Here is a 23,497-nt window from a genome sequence, read left to right as displayed (position 1 = left end):
CTGAGATGTCCCCTTTTCACAATATAATGCTCTGTAGCCGTTGGGGGAAAAAAAAAACCAAGATTATTCGCTATTTATTCACTCATTAATGGTCACCTGATGGAGTTTTGCACAAGATTAGATGAGATGGATTAGATTAAGACTTTATAGACATATAGACCACTCTCACCACTGAGCCATGGCCGCCCTACAAAGTGAGAAGTTTTTGATGGCAAGCAAAGCAAAAAGCAAGCCCCCCCCCCCCATTGGGGTGGTGAAGGAAAAGAATAATATGTGGAAACAAAAGGGGACGTTCCCAGAAGGCTTGTGGTTCATTCAGAAAGTCTCACCTCGGCCGAACAACAACTTGTTACGGATGTCAATAAAGTCCCACTCACATCCTGCTGAGAACATCGTGCTGGGAACTAAATGCAAACGTCTTATGGACGTGCTGGAGATGTCCCCCGTTTACTGGAAAAGCCTTTGCTCATCTTTTGACCGACCCTGACACCCTGACTGTAGGATGTTTCAGAACCATCTACATGTGCATTCTGTCAACCTTTCTGTCTTTGCTTTGCTTTGCTCCCAGCTTCTTTTTTTCTTTGTTCGTGTGTACTGTCTGCTTCAAAGTCTAGAATTGTTTGAATTTATTTTTTTTTTTTAAATATTAATGAGTTGATCAGTGAACACACTGGAAAATAATTACCCTTGTACTTGCATTGGTAAAAAAGAAACCTGAAAATAAATGAATAAATGAAAGATTGGAGATATTTTGCAGTTTAGAAAACCTTCCTGTTCCAGTCTACTGTGTAAGCTGGGGACCACTTTGCATGTTTGTACCCAGCGGCCTGTTATCTCCCCGTCTTTCCAGATAATTCAGCTTTAAGGTGCAAACAGGTTAGCTGCTTTTCTAAGTGTGTGACATTGAACTGTGATCCACTGACTGGCATTTCCATTGAGCGCTTTTAGAAAGCCCCACTGACAACACGTTTCCTCTATTTTCAGGTCCAACATGTTAACTCTGAGTTCACATTAACACAGCATGGAGCTCGTCTCAGTGGAGTACGAGTACGAGTATAAAGCAAAGGACGGTCGCCGTGTGTCCATTAAGCCGAATGAGAGTTACATTCTAGTGTCCAAGACTAATGAGCACTGGTGGCATGTTCGCAAAGACTCGCACACCAGACCTTTTTATGTGCCTGCACAGTACGTAAAGGAGCTCTCAGCATCTCCTGGTCCTAATAAGTTGGACTCAGTTGAGTGTCAGATTAAAAGGAAGCCGGTGGAAATGACTCAGAAAACATCACATTACACGACAGCTGTGATGAGGGAATCAGCTCGGGATGCCTCAAGAGACAAGTACCGCTTCTCCACGTTTGGTTTCTGTGACGACACGCCAGACGTGAAGCCATCTGAGCCCCTGAAGGACATACCGACCGCCAGCAGCTTTGCACAAACCGTGAACCATGTAGAGTCGCACGCCTCAACAGGAACCTTTTCATTGACTCTGAACACTGAGGGCCTGCAACTGTGTGCGAAACCTCAACCTGCTCCAAAGGCAGGAAATAAACAGCAGAGGCCGAAAAGCTCACAGCGAGATGGCACAGTGGAGCGGCCGCAGACTCCTGTGGATGATATGGATGAGGAGTTCCCGCTACCCCCTCCTCCCATGTGTGACATGATTCCAGAGATTAACATCGCTGAGTTTGACACTTTTCCTGAACTGCCTGATTTTGTTGGTCACACGGACGAATCGGCATCGCAGCAGCCGAGTTCAAATCAAACTTCCTCTACAGATGAGCAGGTAATTTACTAATGCAACATCACTTTGAATTATCTGCTGATTATTATTACATCAGTCTTCAACATGAGTTCACTCAAGAATGAGATCAACGTGTGTCACTTTATGACCACAAGAGGGCGCAATTCTAACACGTATTTGAGGTTCTCCTGCAACACACAAGCGTTCATCTGGACGGCAGACACATTTGGGCCTAATCTGGGCTACTTTTTGATCCTCACGGCTCAGTCACGGCACTGAAGTGTTGTGTATGTCCAGACGTGCCCCCACAGGTCGTGAACTGGGGTTAAATTGGGTAATTGCACGTGTTGTATAGACATTGCCTATATGTTAAAAACTGGCTTTGAAACGGGTTAAAGCAAGTGTTCTGAGGGCAAGATGCCCGTAAACCCAAAGAAAAGAGCAGATTTGAGCCTTGTACGGTGGAAGACTTTAGGCCGCCATACTAACCCTCATTCACCACCGTTATGCAAGCCAAATGTGGGCCAAAGAAAACCAAAATGTGGGCCATGTTTGGGTCAAACATTCTTTGCTGTTTGGGAAGTCGTAAAGAGGATTCTTGTTCAACAAAAATACAGCACCCCTGCACAAAGTGATCTCAAAGTTTAAAACATTTAAAGTACACAAGCTAGTTTAACCAGTCCTGTATTTAATCAAATGGATATAACATGTGCAGTGAGGTGATTCATATGACAAATAAACACAAATACACACTTAGATGTAATTCTCTTACAGGCATTACATACCAGTATTTTCCAAAAATATAACTAGTTAACAATTAGAAAATAAGAATAAAGACAGATAACATGCTGTGTGACAGTTGTTCAATTTTATTTAAACATTTTCTCAGTCAGTTTTATCTCTTTGATGCTTTAGAAATAATCAGTTGATGTCATCTCAGAGGGGGAAATCTCTTTAATGTATGTACTGTGTGACAGGTTGCAAATAGACATTAACATTTAGTCCTTTAAGCAGATGCTTTTAACCAAAGAAACTTGCAACTGAGGAACAACATCAAAGTTTCAGTGTAGTAAGAAACCCTGGCCTATTCTTTCAGGGCTACAGCAAATCATTTTAAATCTATTTAGTACGAGTGGAAAAGGTGCAGAACTGCAAGGTAAGTCCAGGCTCGGGATCTTTGGCTGTTAGAAAGAGGCGAGTCTTCAAAGAGATTCCTGAGAAAAGAAAGGCACGCCTCAGCCCTGATAGCACTTGAAAGGTTGTTTCAACGTCATGGAAACTCAAATTAAGTACACTTTGGATGGAGGCTGCCTTGCGTAGCCGTACTGAAGGACTTTCCTGAGAGGAACAGTAGGCTGAGAAGGAACATAAGCCTGTAAGACTGTGCTTTGATAGCTGGGCGCAGACCCCACAGGGTCTGATCCAGGCAACCAGTGAGTTCAGTGAGTACAGGATCGGCGTGTTCTTTAAGGTTGATTAAAGACCAGATGCACAGCTATGTTCTGCAATTTGTTTCACTGTGCATGCTGGGAAACCTGTTAGGAGAGCTTACAGTAATCAAGGGGGGAGATACAGTAGTAATTGTTTGTTCCAAGAGTTGGGTGGCATACTGAGTCAGAAACGTCCTGATTTTTTTAAATGTGGTAAAGTGCAAAGTGACATGACTGAGAGACTTATGCAGTACGATCAGAGGACAGCTGATCATCAGTCATGACAACCCAAACCCTTTTTATTTGGGAGATAGTTGAAGAGGAAGTTGAAATGATGTTGGATGAAATGATTGGCTGGGATGACCAATGCTTTTACAGAGGTTGAGCTGAAGTTGGTGTTCCTCTATCTCTGAGGAAATGTCAGAGACACAAGCTGAAATGTGTGCTGAAAACCTGAGGTCATCTGGGATCAATGACAGATACAACTGCTTATCATCTGCAAAGCCACGTGAGCAACTAACTGGACCAAAGGAGCTTTTGTATATTGCAGAGAAGACAGGTCCCAATACTGAGCCTCGGCGCACCCTGATGGAAAGACAATGGGGCATTTGACCTTGCCATGACACTTTGTAATAATACCCAGTGAGGTATGATTCAATCCAGGAGTGTGCCATGCCTGAGAATACAAAAAGTAGAATTTCATGATTTATTGTTTCAAAAGCTGCAGGTGTCTAGATCCTGCTGTCTATATGTTGATTCATTTAGATGATTTTACAGAGTCCGGCACGGCTAATTCACTCCAATGTTTTGTTATTCAAAGCCTCGTGAATTTACTTCCTGCTCTTTAGAGAAGTGGAAAGAAAACACGATGCCATCAAAAACTCAGTTTCATTATTCAAAACTGAGTACACTACAATTACTCATCAGCAAGATGGCCAATGAAATTGCAGACATGCCATTCAACTCAGGAGAAATGCTTAAACTTCATTTATGCCTAAAGAAGAAGAAAAAAAAGAGTGGCAACATTGAGTGGATACACCTAGTGGATACATCGGTAACTTGGTCAAAAATATCCATATCAATAAAAATAAGAATAAAGCTTATTTTTCATCATTCATATTTGAAATCATTCATTCATCCTTTGACTCATTAAAGGGGAAAGGGAAGCATTACTGACTAAATGTAGCCAACAAGTAACAAAAGTAGAAAAATGCATTGTGAAAAAAGCTTCAACTGAAGGTGTTACACATGTTTTCACTAAAATGTTGAATCATTACCAGTTAAGTGTCATGTACAAGAACTCTACTATGGTTGGTAGCACAGATGTTGAACTTTTCTTTATACTCTGAAGCTGTCAAAAAGATGAAGGAGAAAAAAAGTACAAATAACTTGTTGCACACCTGTACTAACATTTTAAAGCCTCGTTGTTTCAGGTTGGAGCTCAGGAGTGATACTTGAAACCTGATCGGTATCTGTACCTATTCTATTATTTCATTATTTTCTGAACAACCAGCACAGATCAGAGGGAGCTGATTTAACTCGTGACATATTGACTTGTGTGAAAGATTGACTTTCAAATTTACGGGCAGTAACGATTAGTTCCTCTAAGATGTGTTGACATCCTATGAATCCTATCCTATGAAATTGTAATTGCTTAATATTTGAAGCTTCGTATGAAACAGGTCATTATTTTGGCACAACTTTTTAGTTTTAACACAACCATCTAACCATCACAACGGTCTATGGTCATTGTGGCTGACAGTTGTATGAGATCATTGCTTTCCAAGCTTCACACTTTTGTATTCAGACAAGAATAGTTTTGTCTCACACTGTTCGTAGACTTTGATGTGCAAGGATAGAATAGTTTCCTTTAAGCTCAGTACTCTCTGTGGGTTTGTACTTATTAGTGATTTGGAGCATTTGATCTGATTTAAGACCGAACCACTTGCTGGTTCTGACACTTTTTGCAGTGAATGTCTCTGCTGAGGTCAGTGTATCTGTGCCAGCTCATCAGCATATGAATACCCCGGTCGTCCCCTTTTGTGCTCCCCTCAGTGGGCAAAAAGAGGTGTTCCTTCAATGGCCCAGTGAGAGCAGCTGATTCCCGGTCTCAGTTTTTGCCAGCCAAAGTTTCCCTGGGTGCCGAATCGCCAGCATCGGGTGTGTATAGATTACATTTTGAATGAACTTAGTATTTGTTGCGTGCTTGATCGTTTTTGGCAAAAAGTTTTGTAATGAGCTGGAGGTTTGCAATGTGCGCGTTGCGCTGGAGCAGCGGGTGGGGTTATTAGCAACTATACAAAACGTACTGTAGATAAAACTTCCAAACAGGTTACAAACAGGTTGTGTGAGCTGTGCGGCCTCTCCTGAGGGAAGGAAGGAGTTAAATCCGAGAGCTGTCAGCCACTCCCAAACCTCCAGCTGGTACTGTACCTGGTTTCCCCAGCACCAGTCACGATCCTGGGAATTACGATTAACCGTGCCGCGGGGAAGCGATCAACCATTTACCGATACAAACCCCCATCTACCTTTCCTCTGTTTTGGATGTAGCTCGGTGAATATAAACGTCAGAAACTTTGCTTTCAGGTAAGTTTCGCGACAGTCGCCCGTCTTTTTGCACCTGTTGCAAGAATACGTGACGTCAGACAGTTGGTGAAGGAGAAAGTGATCAAGTTTAAGCGCAGTTTCAACCAAATCTGGTTCGCATTTCAACCATGTAATGGCTGAAGTTTCCTCCCAATTTACTCAGTGATTTTCAGCGCATCATTACACTGTAATTATCAGCAGTTTTTTTTTCACTGGAAGGCTTGAAGCACTGAAAACAAGCAGAATTCATGCGTTTTAAACTAAAATGGTTTTAATCTGTGTGGTTCTCTTCTCCACTGTGGAAACATGAATGAACCCTCTCACTTGTAACTTGGACCATTTATGTGCCAGGACCCCTCAAGTGCATTAATTCTTACCCCACAATGGAGGGCCATCTCCATGGTGATGTGAGGGGTCTGGCCTGACTCCCAGCAAGCAGGGAGTTTTCAGCTGTTGGTGCCAGCTCTCCCATGCAGTTGTCGTGTGTGTGCACATGTAATCTGCAGGATTTGAAATTTTCCCAGATGTAGGTCGCTTAATATTGAGGGTGTGTATGCTATGTTGTCTGAAATTAAGTGTGGCAAGTGGATACAAGTACACTTTTGGATTGGGAATCTGACGTTTCAGGTTGCAGAAGGCAAGACAGGAGGTTGTTTATAGTTAGTGGGTTAGTGATCTTATTGTTATGCTTATGTAGAGCTTTCACATTATGTTGCAGTCTTTATTGAAGCTGACAAGTCATTGAAAATTGTCCTTTTAAACCCATGAGAATATTGAACACGCATCAAATGGCTCTTTATCTCTTAAAGTTGAGATGATTACCAATGTTGGGTCCAATGTACAACTGATTTTTGCCAACTGAAAGTAAGTATGTATGTGGTGCTCCCTGATCATTTTATAATCTGGGTATTCAAACCCCACACCTGAGCCCAATTTTCCGTAGAAGAAGCGTGGGAACTATGGTTTCTAATTGAGCACATCAGCGAGAGCCAAGTGATACGTCCTGTTTAGTGAAACAGACAAAATCAAATGCCAAAAAACTGCTCCAACTGGTAGTGTGAGAATGAAGTTATGACAGTCAGACTGTACAGAACACACAATGTCCATCAAATGTCTAAGAACAGGTGCACAAAGCTTCCTGGTAAAGGAGAGCCTGTTCATTTTCACCACCTTTTTGTCATAAAGAATTAAATCACTTGCAAGACAGACGATATGTCTCAGCTTAATGGTTTCAAGCAGCCTGTGCTGCACATAGGTTTGAACATACTTAATTTTGCTCATGTTATGCGAAAACGAAGAGTTAGGCAGGCCTACTGATGCTCCAGGTCTGATCTCTCATATACAGCGTGGCTATTATGTTACAGTCCATAGATAGACAGTTGTTTCACATATTTCACTGCTGTTTTGGTAGTGATTCTTGTCTCCACACTGCTGTAATATGTCTTTACTCCACTATAAAGCACAAACAAAATAATTTTTTTAGTTATGTTAGAAACTCCCCTTCTAATCGACTAAGGAATTTTCTTTAATCAATTATACAAATTTAAAAAAATTATATTCCATCCAAACAATCCATTCATGTTTTAAAAGCTCAAGTATAGTCCAAGGGCGCCATAAGGTTTTATCACCATAGTACCAGCGAGACATCTCTTTTGAAGACACATCCATACATATGTTATAGATTGACATCAGGAGGTGTTTCTTACTGAGCATTTGCACAAGGGATCAAGTTGTGTACCAGCCCAGTTTCACAAGAAAATGTGCTATAGGTATATTTACCCACATGTCCCAAACATATTAGTGTCACAGTCTGTGGTTAAAAATTGTGAGATGGCAGTGTATCACAGGGCTGTTTTTTTTTTTGTTTTTAATAGGAAATCTTTAACGTTTTATGACCGAAACATCGACCCATGAGTATTAAAAGTATAAAACACTCCGCCTCCTCCTTATAAAGTGACATTGCATTATGCCATTATGCTGAGAATGTGGCTGCCAAACTTTATGACATAATGAGAACTTGGGGAGACGTAGATATCTATATATCTATCTTTCTCTCTCTCTATATATATCTATCTATCTATCTATATGTAGATAGATATCTATCTATCTATCTATCTATATATATGTATATATATATATCTATATATATAGATATATATATATATATATATATCTATATATATCTATATATATATCTCCAAATAGATGAATGGAATTTAGTTTGGAAAAATGTAGTCACGGTCCAATTTTGGAGCCTCATTTGAGAAACTGCAACATTTTGTGCTGTGGACCAAGAAAGCTAATATACAGTCATGTGACATCCGATTGTGTGTACGGTTATACGTGTGTGTTTACAAAGAGTCTTGGACAAATCATGCAATGAGGACATTAATGTCACGCTGACCCATCCGAACTCTGGCAAAGTCACGGACATGAAAGGTTTAGCACACTGGCTAAATTGACAAAACGTTAAATCAGCATTTAGTTCTTTTTTTTTTTAACATTTCTTTATTAAGGTTTTGTTCTTTTATACAAACACACAACAACCCCAAACCCAAGGCACAAACTGAAATAATATAGAAAGTCTCCCCTGAAAGCATGAGCTCTGTAAGTGTCCACCTAATATAAAGGAATAAAGTCTCTTAAAGACAGAAAGTCCTTGTTGTGTGGTCCAAAAACAACCCAAATGTATGTTCCAAGACACATTACGTATTATGTCAAGCTGATGTCTCAGCCTCAATGCAATACAAACAAACAAAAGCAATCGGTAAAGAACTGATAAAGTTGTGGGTTCTTTGAAGGGGAAAAGGAAAATACATATATACATAAAAATTAAATAAATTAAAAATAAAAAAAAACAATAATAATAATAATTATAATAATAAATAATAATAAATTAGAATAGAACCCAGCATTTAGTTCTACATCAAACGATTGTGATAGTCACAGGTTTTTATCGGCTCTGGCTCCAATTGGTATTGATAGCACCACACCACCGAGGTGCGCACACTAATATTTAATGAGAGTGCTACACTCAGGGCTACACGAATGGGCATAGTTCACTTTTTCTCTACAAAAACAGACATTTATCAGCTCTAAAGTCTTACATGGAGGCTCAAACCAGACCACAACAACTTGAGGACAGAAAGAGACAGCTCGACAGCTAACTCTCATAATAAACTAGCTTAATTATCTCAGAAAGTGATTTTTATTAGAAATGGTGGTCTAATATAGCCTGCAGGATACAGTGTAATGCCATACCTACACATTGCCATTCTGTACAGTAGTAGTAGTAGTACAGGAAGGAGGTAGTGATAGTTGCCAGACCAGTTTTGTTATTTCAATACCAATGTCGGCTAAATATGACAATCAAGTTTTCACTTTAACGTGATCAATTTGACTGTAAAGCTAGTAGTTTGTTAGCTTGTCTTTATTTCATCCAAAACTTAAAGCTATGGTAGGTAATCCTAGAGAGCTAGCAAGAGAGCTAGCAAGAGAGCTAGCAAGAGATAGCAAGAGAGCTAGCAAGAGAGCTAGCAAGATTCGAAAGTGTCCCCTCCTCCAAGCTCCACCCTCCCCTCCCCCCCCCCCCCCCCCCCCCCCTCCCCCCTCCCCATTCCGTCAGTGCTTCATCCAAAGCCGGTAGAACCAAGTACCCCTGACTGCAGACCGCAGATCGGGGCGGAGATCAACGTTGAGGGGGCGGGGCTCAACGTTGAGGGGGCGGAGCTCATTTACTCCTTTGCGGGTGCCATCTGGTGGCGGAGACCATGCAGCACATTCACAAACAGCAAGCAGCACCAAGTTGCCTAAAATAAGGAATCAATTATAACTGTATATAAAACAATTATAATAATATATATTAGATATATAATTATATATATGAAACAATTATATATATTAGATAGATAATTATATATATATAAGCACACAGTTTGACCAATCAACTATCTGCAGACTGAGATCAGCTGATTATCTGAGTCAAGACTGTCGTACTGTTGCCTGTTTGGGACGAAAACCTGCAGCTGGTGATGGAAATTGAATCATTTTGAACCATTGTCTCATAAAGTGGTTCACTACCCGAAGCTTCATTCAATTCCCTTGGGTTACATATACTGGCAGTAGCGATTGTTGCACCAAATAAAGCAAATATGATACATATCTTCTGTATATAATAACACAATAATTTAAAAACAATGTGAAAAATTTTGGTTTGTCATTCATATTTTCTTTGGGAGTGTGCTTGGTGTAATAAAGAGGGTGCTTGTGTTACTTCACGTGTTTTTATTCAAGGAAAGTAGTTTTTGCACAGTAGAAGGGCTCAAACGGTTTCTTTTTTTTTTTTTAGACAATTTCTCCAGCGAGTTTGAAGCATGCTTCGAAGCTTCGGTGTTATTTATTTTAAAAAAAAACGAGTGTAGGGGCATAGTACTATAAATTATTTTATGAGACACACATCTCTCTTTTGACAAATTGACAGTTCTCGTTTATTTTTGAAAACCGGAAGTTACCACATGCTGTTGAAAGTTAGCGCTGAGTTTCTCAGTCGTCTCCGTGGTGTAAGATAAGAACTAAGCTAATAACTAAGAAGACAGTGTATCGTCACAGAGAGCATAGCATATTTTAAAATGAAAAAAATGTTACTTTCTTCCTTGTCTGTCACAAATATTGCAAAATAGCACATTAAAAAACGAATCTACTTCTTCTCCTCCACACAGTCTTCTTCTGCGGTTCAATGTGTTGTTCTATGTTGAGTATCAACGTTGAGCACCGCCACCAGATGGCACCCGCAAAGGAGTCATTTAGCTCCGCCCCCTCAACGTTGAGCTCCGCCCCCTCAACGTTCCGCCCCCTCAACGTTGATCTCCGCCACGATCTGCGGTCTGCAGTCAGGGGCTACTCGGTAGAACCGCGTGCGCACACGGAGCAGGGAGCCGACAGAGGGGGGCATAGGCAGAAAGCAGAGGCATCTGATTGGTTTTTTGTAGGCGCTCCAATCCGAGATCAGCGGGACTGATCTCGGATTGGTCAGCTTTTTCTCAGTCCTGCAGCTGCCACAGAGGTCTGATTATTTTCGTCCCTTTTTCTAAATACATCTTGTATAGATTTCTCTCAGGATACACGGACCATTTCACCCAGTATTACAAAATGTGTTTCTGAACATGATTACCTACCATGTCTTTAAAACACTTACTGTAGACTCCATTGTAATGACAAGTGGCACAAAAAATATCTAAAGGAGAGATAGGAGTCTCAGAAACAAGTTTACGAATTATAGGAATATTGGCGATTAGATTGAGAATCCTTGTTTACACTCGAAACAGTCAAAAAATGTCAGCCTTTTTCTTGACTCTTGTTTAGCCTTGATGGTAGATTCCTTTACAAAGTGATCTAAAAATAATGTAAAAATACTTGAACTCATCTTTGTCGTCATGTGTAGGATTAGGCATGCGCTCAAGAATGTCATTACTATTTGTAAAATGTTCTTTTAAAGCTGTAATAATATGCTTGATTACAGTGATTCAGTTGTTCAGTACATCCTACTGTGAATACAAGGTATTTTTTTTACTATAATTAGCAGCAGGTTCCTAGAAGCAAAAACCACAGCTGATGTTTTGAATGTGCACGCAAACCTTTTCCAGTCTGTTTGCACACTGGCTCCTGATGTGACTCAGCACCTAAATGTCTAAAAATACCAACATTTTAAAGGTGGGATCGTTGCAAAAGAGTTGCAAAAGAGAGCATTGCAACAACTGGTACTGCCTCCCCACCCACACAGAAATCTACCACCAACAGGCAATATCAGGAGGTTTTGCTTATCGGTATGGAGAACGAGCCTGGAGAGCAGAGATAAGAACATGATAAGCTGATGGAGTCCACAATGGGCATATTTGGAGTCATCCTGGATTCCACACCATGATGAGTGTGATGTAAGAGTGAGAGGAGCCAGTTTGATTCAATAGCTCAACTGTGTGCTTTGTGGCGTGATTTGGGCCCCAATTTGGTACTCCATTGTTTGATTGGATGAGTGCTAATGCGGTTAAGCAATCAAGCAGATTGCTGCCTCATGCATTGCTGAGGTCAGGGAATTGACTGCATGTGTGCTGCAGCATTTTTTACCCTGATTTATGCTAAAAAAAACTTTTGTAGATATTAGTAATTACCAATGCTGTTTGCGTATTTCAATAAATACAAGTTGTCATAGCAGACTGAAATCAGGCACAACAGTGTACACTTTTCAAGGTTTTTCTGAGGAGCATTGTAGCTCCGTCTTGATAAAATTTCTTGGAAGAACAGGTTTGCTGCATTTACAAATTAAATATAACTTACAAAGCAAGCATAGATGTCAGCTATATATAAATGTGACCTGTTGCCTAAAAGCTGATTTTGGAAGGACCCTAACCCAGAAACCTCTGAAACCGTCCACATGCTGCAGGTGGTTTTACAAGGAAGTGTCGATTGAACAATTGGAGCAAACAAAAACTAGACTTCCTGTTTTAAGAAGTCAGCCTCGTTGAATCTGCAGTTGTAGCCTGTCAAAAGCAGCCCCCCCCTTTTTGTAGTGGAAAATTATTGCTTCCCTTTTTTCTGATTATTGGTTGAGGGACCTGTCAGAGGAGGGCTAAATATTACACACTACAATGAAACTGCTGCTTTCTTATTATTTCATTTTCTTCTTTTAAGTGTTGATTTCCTTAAAAGCTTTGTTTCCATTTCCTTTATTTTATCACATGAGTACACTGTCAGGAAGTAGGCTGAAATGACCTGCAGAGCTCAGCTACTTTGTTCTGTTTTACCCTTTTCCTTGTCTAGTTTTCACTGTCTCTCTCTCTGCTTTTGGCTGATGCAGACAGTTACCCTCTACCCTCCTATCCTTTGCTTAGACACACACAAACACAGACTTTGACACACATACACAGACGTCTCACCAGGTCCTCACACAGTCCCTTCCTGCTGCTATTGTAACAGAGCTCACGGTTCTCCTTTCTGGGCTGCAACTGTCACAGCTGCTGTGAGAGGAGGATGCGTGCGTGACGGGGAGTTCATGAATGTGCACTCCTTTCCACTCGTTTGCACGTTTCAAGTTGGCTGAATGTGCTGGAATGGTTGAGTCGCACGTTTCGGTGTTCATTTGAGCATTTGGACTAATGGATCCTATAGACAGAAGGACATAAACATGATGGACACATACTCCAGGGTTTGGTCCGGTCACCAGGCCAAGCGGGGCTTGACTCTGCCAGTGGCGGCTCCGGTAGGTGATCGCTCTGACTTTGCCAAAGTAGCTTTGATAAGGTCATTGTAGAACTTAAAGTTTCTGTTGTTAGCGTTCGTTTTCTGTTCGAATGCTTTGACATCTGTGTTGCTTCCGGTTTCACAGAAACATACCTCCACTGCACTTGTTTTCTTTTCCTGTCCACAATGAAGTGACGTAAACTGTGAATTGACAGCGCCCTGCTTTTTGAATGTTGTTTTTGTTCTTTAACAGTTCTTTAACATCTGGATGTTAAAAACCACTTGTCCTTGTACGCGATCAAAAGGCATTATAAAATTGATATGTGTCTCGAGTGCTGCGTTATGAGTTTGAAAGAACTGTTTGCAGCTGTCAGCCAGCTGTGAATATTTTAGTCTGTTATTGGCACTACAAATGAATGTTGCATAATAGTAACCACATACTGTCATACACTGTGGCTGGTACAAGATACAAGAGTGTAATAATAAAAAAAACCCCTGATGTTCACCTTCCCTGTACACTGCCAAAATAGGGCAAAGGAGAAATGGTGGAAGAAGTACTCAAAAAATCAGTATAAATAAAAAAAAAAAAAACTGTGTTTACGTTCATAACTAAAAACACAAAATTATAATCACCAAAATGCACTTTAGAGTACTAAAAGTAAAAAGTTTTAGTATGATTGTTTTTGTGGACTATTTTTATTTTTGTGGAAAGATAAATTATTAACAATAAGTAAAAGGGGTCAAAAGCCATCTAGTCCAAAGATCATTTTAATCTTTGATTAAACTAGTTGTGATGAATGCGAAAAACCACTGGAAGTAGCAACTATGTCTATCTGAAGACAAGTTAACTGAAAAAAAACACTGAAGTTGTACGGAAGTGCCTGAGCTGAAATGTGTTTACTACACAGGGCTGACACACTGCAAGCAACAGTCGTCACAATGTGTATTCGATTTAAATTGATGTATCTGCTTTTGTGTATCGGCACAGTATTCAACCTTCTCTGCATGTAGTTGGACTTTAATGATCAGTTCCAAAGGATGGGGGCATTCCAGCGTAGTTATTTCAGCGCTCTTTCATTTCCCCTGTCTGCCTCTGTATAGTCGCCAGTATGCTGTTTGAAATCAATCTGTTTTCGGGTCAGTTGTCTGGTTGTCCACATCGATTGCCTCATGATTATATTTAGATCAATAATGAAGAAAGGACGATAATGAGATGAGACTGAATAGCTGCAGACAAATAAAGGCAGAAATGCTTCTCTTGCTTTAATATTCTACACATTTTATTCATGTTAGCTTGATTTAAAGTCGAGTAAAACATATTCATAATAAGTAACAGCACAATCTAAAAGTAGAAGTGCTCATATTGAAAATGACTAATTAGAAAAAGGTTATTAGCAGTTGTGTAAAAGTAGCCTGTTACTTCCAAAATTGAGAGAGTTTGAAGCTTATTGTAGAGTTTACCTTGCAAAACTTCCCACCCAATGAAAACATACCTCCAAATTTGAAATTGATTCCTTAAAAAACCCATTTTTACAAAATTTAGATTCAAGAAAATGAACGCAGGTTAATACACTAAAATTCTAAAATACTTAAAGCTGGCCTCGGAAATTATTCTAAAACAAATGTGAAAAAAAGTTTGAATTCATGGCACACACATCAATTGTCCACGCTTGACATGACAAGTTGACCCGTTGACCTTTAGACCTCCCTGTCACTACACAGTATGAGTTGCTGCCTGATGTGAGCACGCACTGAGGGGTCATTCAGATCTATAAAACTAAGATGCTGGTGACCTATTTGTATGTACAGCTCTGTTCGACTTCTAATCACCCCTAAGCCAAAACCTAACCTTCTTGACAGCAACAACTAAGATGAAAATAAAAATGAAAAATTAAGATTTACAGTGTATGTGATGGCTAAAGCCATCGGTTCATCCTGCAGAAGTGAGCGTGTTTGCTTGTTTCCTCTTGTTTACTAAGAGTCTGTCAATACATTATCATTTGGAGAGGCTCACAGGGGCTAAAATACTGATTGAACTGTTGCTCATAGACACAAAGCTTTGGCTATTTAGTAAGTCTTCGATCCACCCAAAATAGTGACGAGCATGATCCCCAATTTCTCTAGGTTTTTTTAATATGTACATGCCAGGTTAGGAATGTATGGCACATGCGCTTGTTGTATCTCAGCACGCTCATCTCACATCAGGAAGTGACACTCCCACAGTTTGGCCAATAATTGGCTTATAAAAGGTCAAAACATCAGTAGTTATTGTGGAAACCCCAATTTTACTTAATTCCCCTTTTCGTGGTAAATTAATACAAATGTTAAACATCTTATGAAAAAAATATGGCAGGAACTCCAATATTGACAAAAACATTGAAAATGTACTTCAACTCAAGTTGAGCTTATCTTATTTGTGAAAATTAAACATAAGCTTTAAAGGTTACATGTGTGAGAGCAGCACCAATTTCGACCTCGTTGGCTCAACAATGCTCTAAATGCAGAAACCAAAACTTTTTTTTTTACGTTGGCCTGTTTAACCACCTCTTTACCAACTTTTAATGAAAATTGGGTCAGTGTCTTTTGTATCATCTTTTCTAACAAACAAACAAATATTTAACCACAGAGTGAGGCTTTTCGTCCTTTTATGAAAAATCTCTAGGAAGTACCTCACAAATTCTTACCGCCCAAGTTAAATACTAACTTTTGGCCCTGCATGTTGGCTTCTGTAACATGTTTCCTCTTTTAGTGCAGCGTGTTTATCACAGCGATGACCAGATGCAACAAAAGCACACAGAGGTCTTGATAAATATAGACAGAGATGCTAGCTGTAAGACAGGACGTAGTCAAAGTTCAGTCCGAAACAGACAGCAGTCTCTTCTTTTATTTGAGCCACCATGATGGCGAAAGAAAGGCTGTGCAGGGCGATAAAATCCAGGACTTTTACAAAGAGGTTTAAGCGCATCAGTGGAGCACAGGTGAGAAAACATCAGTTTTGTCTTGGCAGGAGTTGCATTCAGATTTCTGACACTTTCGTTGTTTTTACATTGCAGCTTCGGCAGTGCTGAGGACAGAGCCGGCCTTTCATGATACTCAGTGTCACTTTCACTGGCCTTCTTTAAACAAATTACTTGTGATGACTGGGTGTATTTTGCATGCCATGGTCCTGCCGTGCAGCAAATAAAGCCTTGTGGCGCTCTGTTTATGAATAGCTTCTTTTTGATGAGTGAAAACTGAGAATGGCGTTTTTTAAGCCATGGAACACTGAAGAGTTTCTACTCGTGACACCATGCATAGCTTGTTTGGCATTAGGACAATGAGTCCAAAGTTAATGCACTACTGTAGAGCTGACGTTTAACCCAGTTTTCAGTCTTTTGCTGTTGGCCTGTGGTCAGATGTTGATCTATATATGAGGGTTTTTTTTCAATTCAGCACTCTATTATTATTATTTTTACTTTGTCAGAGGGGACTTAACATAGAAAGGAACTTTGGACACCGTTTAATAGATTAAAAAAGGGTGTGGGTGTGAAGTTATTGATCATCGGTGTGAGGAGAATGATTCAGTGCTATTTCTTTTTTCTTTTTTTTCTTTTCCGCGGTAGACAACTTCCTGTGCTCTGCTAGATGCAGAAGGCTGATCTAGGGAGAGGAATAGTAAGAGCAGTGGGCTGAATAATTGTGTTTACATCTGCACAAAAGTGACAACAATGCAGTTTGGAACTTTATTTTGCTTCTAAATTCACCTGGAGAATAAAAGACTCACTGTTGCACCAACATTATTTCCTGTGCCTTTCAAGCATCTGGGTTTCATCAGCTTTTTTCTTTCCTTTTTGTTTTCCCACAGGTGCAGAATGAGAGTCTCCGGACCGCAGTGTACGTCAATGTAGCACAGATTCGCCAAAGCATCTCAGAGTCTCCCCCCTCCGCTGCTTCGCCCTGCTCTCCTTCTTACCTTGACTCAGAAGAATGGGAGGTGCATGTTGACCAGGACAGTGGACAGGAATACTACTACCACCACCCCACGGGGCGCACCACCTGGGATAACCCCTTTTTAAACTCCCCTTCAGATCCCGAGCTTCTCCCTGCAGAGGAGCCCTGCTCCTTCACACCTCCTCGGTCTCCTGTCCTTTCTCTGTCCACTTCCTCCCCCCCTGGGTGGACCTCAGACTGGGAACAGCTAGTGGATGAGACCAGTGGTCGCCCCTACTTCTACAACCCAATGTCTGGGGAGACGTCTTGGGAACCTCCAGAGCAGCAGAGCCCCTATCCCCCTCTGATTGAGCCTATGAGTGTGCACAGGTTTCATGAGGATGGGCCGGTAAGGACAGCCTGGCTGCTCTACTTAGCCTTTCTCTGTCTCCTGTTTTAGCTTCACCCAGGGGAAAGCTGTAAATACAGTCTGCTTTTAATGGAATTAAATCTCCTGCACCTACATAGCAGACACGACTCATTTCATTAGCAAAGCTCACAGCTCCAGCGCAGAAGTCCCCAGCAGTAGTGTCCCTTACTTTAGAAGAACAGAGTCATCTGTCCTCATTTTGAATGAGCTGGAAACGTGTGATGATATTTGTTTTTGAGTATCTTGAGGAAAATCAGGGGATAGCAGGACATTTTTCATTGATCATTTTGATAACATTTAAATAATCTGTTGTTTTTAACAAAACACAAGCAGCGTTTGACCCCATTTTTTTTACCCCGAGATGACTTCATCTGTGCTGGAGAAACAGCAATAATGGGCCAAGAAAGATTTTTAAGTTTTTAGGTCATGGAAATGACTTTTTTGTGAAAGTCATAGAAAAGTCATTGAGCTCTAAATCAGGATGGCACTGGAAAAAGTTTCACCTCACTCTGTCAGTTATTCTGTATATTGCAAGCAACATTTCAACACATACAGTGAAATTGGGAGTGTCCAGCATTAGTGTTTGCTGCAACACTTTGAGCCTGTTCATTTCACATTTGCTCTTATCTGGATCAACAGATTGACCAGAAATGCTAAATGTTTCACTGATGAGCTTTCGGGCTCCTTTTGTAGCTGTCAGCAGGTCCAAACTGAAAGCTATTGGTTTTATTTTCAAGTCAGTTTGCTCAGTTTCTTATTACATTCTTATTATATCTTTTTACACATTTAATCTACATGCCTAGCCTCCACTCCCTGAGGAGGACTATCCCTCGGAGGATTACCCAGCTGCAAATCAGGCAGAGGCCCCCGAGGAGCACTTTGCAACTGGCCCTCCCACTCTCCCAAAAGAGTACACCCTCAGCCATATGAGCCGGACCATCATTCCCCGGGCCGCCCTGGACCGCAGTACCCCACCTGGTTGGAACCTCACTGTTGAACCCAACGGGACGTGGGTGTTCACCAGCGAAAACTCTCCAGATCAGGTACAACCAATCCGCAGAGATCCTAAACACAAGTTCAGTTAAATGAACCTGCTAAACATTTGGGTGAGTGTTGGAAAAAAAACAGGAATTGTTGTGTCTTGTGCTTCAGGAACAGTTAAATGTTTGACACCAGAGGTTTCAAACTCAGACACTGACATTCAGAGACATTTGTCAGAATGATTGCAGGAAGTGTTCTGTTTGATGTATGCTGATGCCTTTTCAAAGTTAAATGATGTTCAACAATTGGATAAAAACACCAATAACAATGATAATGATCGTAATGATAGTAATAAAATCATAATGATAATTCTAATTTTGAATTTAATGTGAGCAGCGTGTTTTAAAAAAAGTTGTGAAAAGTTCAACAGAAGACTGAAATGGTTATATAAAGTCAAAATTAAGTACACCAGGTGCTTTCGGCCCCTAAATAAAGATAGGAAGAACGAGGGAAGAATCTTACACCATTAAGATTTAATTTAAATTGGATTGTTGTTTAAGAATGTTCCTCAGTGTAATATTGTAAAGATTTTGGAGATTTCATCATCTATGGTACACAATATTATCTAAAATAATAGCCTCAGAGGCTCCTGCATTAAGAACAGACTCTGTTGTGGAAGTCAACTCTGAAACTGTGGACCCTGCCTCCTCTTGCATAAAGACAGGAGAGACCGTCCAGCTTATTATCTGCAGGAGTCAGTGCGGATACATGGCATGAGTAACATTCACATCGTGACGGCACAATCACTGCTGACAAATACAGACAAGTTTTGGAGCAACTCATACTGCCATCCAGATGATGTCTTATTCATAGAAAGCTTTTTTATTTATTTAAGTAAGACGATGCCAAATAACATTCTGCATGTAAATAGACCCCCAAGATTCTGGTTCTAAGCTTGCCTGCTGCAGTTTAGGCAATTAGCCAATCACGAGATTAGAAAAAAGTCTCCTTAGTTTGGAAACACTTACAGAGATCAAGTGTTAAATTCAAATTGAGTGTATATATAACATTTTATGTATAATCCTTTTTTTACTAGTCTCAACTGGATATGGGGTTTGAATCCTTGCCATTTATTACATTCTATTTATTGATTACATTTTACTCGGTGTCAAGGCTTTTTCTTTCAAGTTTTAAAATACTTTACATCCTTTCTTGTTTTTAGAAACATTATGGACAATAACACAGTTCTAACAAAGACATTTCTGTTGTGTAACAGTGGATCAAGTCTGTGGATGACCGGGGGCAGACCTATTACTACCTGAGAGACGGCACCAGGTCTCAGTGGAACCTGCCTGAGGTTAAGATCCCTCACTGCTACACAAACTTAAGCAGTTGCCAACTTTTGGTGGTTTTCAGACACCAGTTCCAATTTCTAATAAATCCAGTTCGAGGGTAGAAACTGAGTCACTTTCCACTTTGTGCATGATGTGTAATTGTTGTCTTGACTGTCTAGGCCCCTGCAGCTCAAAGCCAGTTCAGGGTGGAGAATGGTGTTGAGACAGATAATGTGTCAGTCATCAAAAACTGGAGACACACCATGGGGCCTGCTCAATTAAGCTCCGCCCAAGATGATGGGGTATGTACACATAACAACACACACTAACAGACACTCAGACCTGCATGTACATGTGTCACACATCCAGGGTGTGTCAGCCAGTTTAAATATAAAGCTTCAGTCAAGCAGTAGGCAAGTAGTGAAGGTAAGTCTGTGTTTATCAGAGGTTTGAACCCTTATTTAGCAAGGCAAATCAACTGCTTTGCTGTCTGATTGGCAGACACAGATGGAGAAGGAGGGACATTTGTGTCAATAAGGCCTTATTTGGCCTTGTGTTTTTCCTCCTTACACAACTCAGTGTTGACAGAGATTGAACATCGAGCTCAAGGACATAGCAAGGGTGACCTTTGGTCTTTAGAGGACTTCTTTTAGTTGGATCTAAAAGGGTTGAACCATAGCAAATATTAGCCATGTGGACACTCCCTAATATTTCTTTGCCAATAAGTTCTTGTATAAGATGTTTCAGAAGCAAATGACGGAAAATGCGAATGTTTTTAGAAACACTATTCACTATTTTGCTACAAGACAAAATGTGGAACAAATAAACACTTAATACAAGACATGCAGTTTAAAGCAAATAAATGGGGAACATTACGTACAATCAGCGCATTAAACTTCAGATTTAAATATTAAATGGAATGAGACTTTTAAATCTTAAAATGTCCTTCTGCTATTTTCTTTCAGAGGTTTGTCCCAACTCACAGAAGAAACACATCAGACTACGGCAGTGACAGCTCCAGCACAGGAAACTCTCCAGAGACGCAGCATAACGTAAGTGAAACGTGTGTCCTTCCAGTCCAGTCGATGATACTTAAAATGGTACTTTCCATCAGTTCCATATTTGAACGCTGTTCTGTGTCTCTCTCTAAAGGCCATTGGGTTTAGACCCTGGAGAAACCCTTATTATCTGACCTCGAAGTGGCTGCGCTATAACGTGGGTTGTTAGTTTGAGCATTCACCTGCGCTTGATCCATAGATAGCTGTGCCTATCTATGATAGGTGAAAGGTGTGATCTTTCATCACTTCAGATTTGTTTCACATTTATTTGAATCACTATCCTTCATATGTGGTGTGATGCATTTCTCCCGCTGCAATAAGCAAACCATCTGTTGTGTTGTTGTTGTTGAGTAGATGCCCGTCTCTGCAGCCTCACTGAGCCGAGGACGTTTCTGTTCTTTGAATGAAATGGCAGTTCCCTTCATAATGTCACTCCAGACATGCCAAATAGGCTCCTAAAAATATTAAACATGCATATTAGATGGCAAGTTTGGTGATATTGCCAATTTTTCCAGCTGCAAACGAAACACCTAGCAACAAAAAGAACCAATGAGCTCTGTTGTTGTTCCAAAACTTTGTGAGATGCATCGATGAGCCTTACCCCTGGGCTGACATGTGACATGTGCCTTCATTGGCATGATACAGCAGTTTGATTAATTCCACGTGCATCATGGAATTTGTGGTAAATGGAGTGGTGTTTGCTGTAAATAACAGTGGGCGGTGTCCATTTTTAAATGGAAAAATATAATCACTCCTGAAATGTCACAGTTTCTAAATCATTTTGGTAGCCTGCAAGGTATGTTTCAGTTCTTCTTTTGGTCATTTTCAACCTTTTTTTTTTTTTTTGCAAAAGGTTTCTGGTTCCACGAGTTCCTTGAAACCATGTTTTGTTCACTCCTGTTTTAAAATCCACAAACTTTCACTGATGTACAGATCTGAAAATTGAGAGGCAAAATCGTTGTTCCGAAATAGAGTATGATGCTTTAAACCTTAATAAACCAGCAGTGCTATGTGAGGATATAGCGTTGTATATGTGTTCTTCCCCGAGCACACAGTCTCTCTCCTTGTATTTCCTGCTTGTAAGCCTGCCATAACATCCACACGCATGTGCACACTCACACCTGTGTCTCTCTGAGTGAGGAAAGTTCAAACTTTTCCCCACTCTGAAAAACAGACCTTCTTTCATTGCAAAGATTCTCACACAGAGCGCTTTTTGAAAGTTTGGGTTTCAAATAGCACATAAATGCAGCTTTATGTTTCACTTTCGATTTTGGCTGCGATTATTTTGGTTCACTCCCTGCCGTTCACAATAGTTCCCCAAATGTGTTTATTACCCTTTTAAGCTTGTGGAGGCTGGGTGAGGTTTGCTGTTAGAATCTGTTGGTGTTTAATTTAAATACATTCTTTCATCTTATTGTGAAATGTGACCAACAGGCTGCAACACATGCCCGTATTATGATCAATCCACCCCTATATTTAACAATAGGAGAGGTGTTATTTTCACGATATTTTGCCTTTTTTCTTCAAACTTTCTTGTACTCACTGTGGACACGAAGTTCTATTTCAGCTTCACGAGTCTACAGGACTCAAAAAATACATATTTATAAAATACATCAGTCCTGCTTAGATGTTCATGTTCTTAGTTGCTGCAAACTTCCAGTGCTGAATTTTGTGGTGAGGACGCTGGAACGCTTCTTCATAGGTGATGCTTGTGCAGGCGTGGCTGCACAGTTGAGCAGTGCACCAAAACACCAATTTTTTGCATTCAGATGGGAGATTTATTTGTCCAGACCTCAGCGTGACTTTCACTGTTCCCGCTAACCGCCATTTCTTAGTCACTGAACAGAGGAAATAGATAACTGAAAAGACTTTTCTATCTTCTTACGGCCTTCTCCTGCTTTGTGGGCATCAGTTAGTTTAACTTCCAGAGAGCTTGATAGCTGCACTGGAAAAAATCAAAGTCTTACCAAGTATATTTGTCTCATTTCTAGTCAAAATATCTCATTACACTTAATATAAGACACAACTGCCTCACAAGCACTATTTCAGACAGATATAGGGACTTGTTTGAAGGCAATACATCTTGAATATCTTGTTAAATGAAAAAGTCTTGAAAACAAATTGTTTTGAGTCTCATATCATATGAAACAAGCCTTTTTATAACTTTTGAAGAGGTTTTTAAGCTAATTTCAAGATCACTTTCATCTCAAAAGTCCTAAATATCACATCTTATTTCAAGAAATCTTGACTAGCCGATTTTCACTAGTTCCATTGGCAGATTTTTTTTGCTTGTTTCAAGCAAAAACGCCTTGTATTTGTTGTTTTTCTTACTTATTTTTGGAGGGGCATTTTTTCCAGTGTGTTCAGAGGAGCCAATTGCTTCGGGAGTCAGTAAAGTTGTGCCATTTAAAAGATTTTTAACAAGTCTTACTTATGACAATCAAATAAAGGACTGTAACATTGATGAAAGTTTGGAGATATTAAATGTTTTTGGGTGCTAAAGCTTTTGCAGATATGTCCTGCATGTGCTCAACTACTTGCTATAGCTCAGACAGAGAATCGAGGTCATTACTGAGGCCATCACAATGTTGAACTGTATTCCTTTCGTGAAATTTGTCAACAGAAACACAAACTGAAATATCACTATCCCATTCGCTTAAGCTTACACAGAACCAGCTGTAACTGCTGTATTTTTTAGAGCTGTTTAACAGGTTATCAACATTGTGATCAGAGCCTTGTGTCCCTCATAACATTACATGATCTACCTTCTCACATAGGTCTAATAGTTTGATGAA

General features: G+C 40.2%; 1 protein-coding gene across 3 annotated transcripts in view; it reads left to right on the top strand.

Moving 5' to 3' along the window:
• Nucleotides 1–23,497, top strand: part of arhgap27 (Rho GTPase activating protein 27) — a 32,147-nt gene that overhangs the window by 1,368 nt on the left and 7,282 nt on the right. For all 3 annotated transcript variants that reach the window (XM_075458352.1, XM_075458351.1, XM_075458353.1), the window contains exons 3-8: nt 985–1,783; nt 16,835–17,308; nt 18,133–18,372; nt 19,587–19,667; nt 19,824–19,946; nt 20,610–20,696. In XM_075458352.1, coding sequence (XP_075314467.1) covers nt 1,022–1,783; nt 16,835–17,308; nt 18,133–18,372; nt 19,587–19,667; nt 19,824–19,946; nt 20,610–20,696 — 1,767 coding nt within the window. In that variant the 5' untranslated portion in view covers nt 985–1,021. The remainder of the gene's footprint in view (nt 1–984; nt 1,784–16,834; nt 17,309–18,132; nt 18,373–19,586; nt 19,668–19,823; nt 19,947–20,609; nt 20,697–23,497) is intronic.

Source organism: Odontesthes bonariensis, chromosome 23 (assembly GCF_027942865.1).
Source record: "Odontesthes bonariensis isolate fOdoBon6 chromosome 23, fOdoBon6.hap1, whole genome shotgun sequence".
In the NCBI taxonomy this organism is placed as follows: domain Eukaryota; kingdom Metazoa; phylum Chordata; class Actinopteri; order Atheriniformes; family Atherinopsidae; genus Odontesthes; species Odontesthes bonariensis.
The sequence above is the reverse complement of the archived record's forward strand: the minus strand, read 5'-3'. Positions and strand labels throughout refer to the sequence as shown.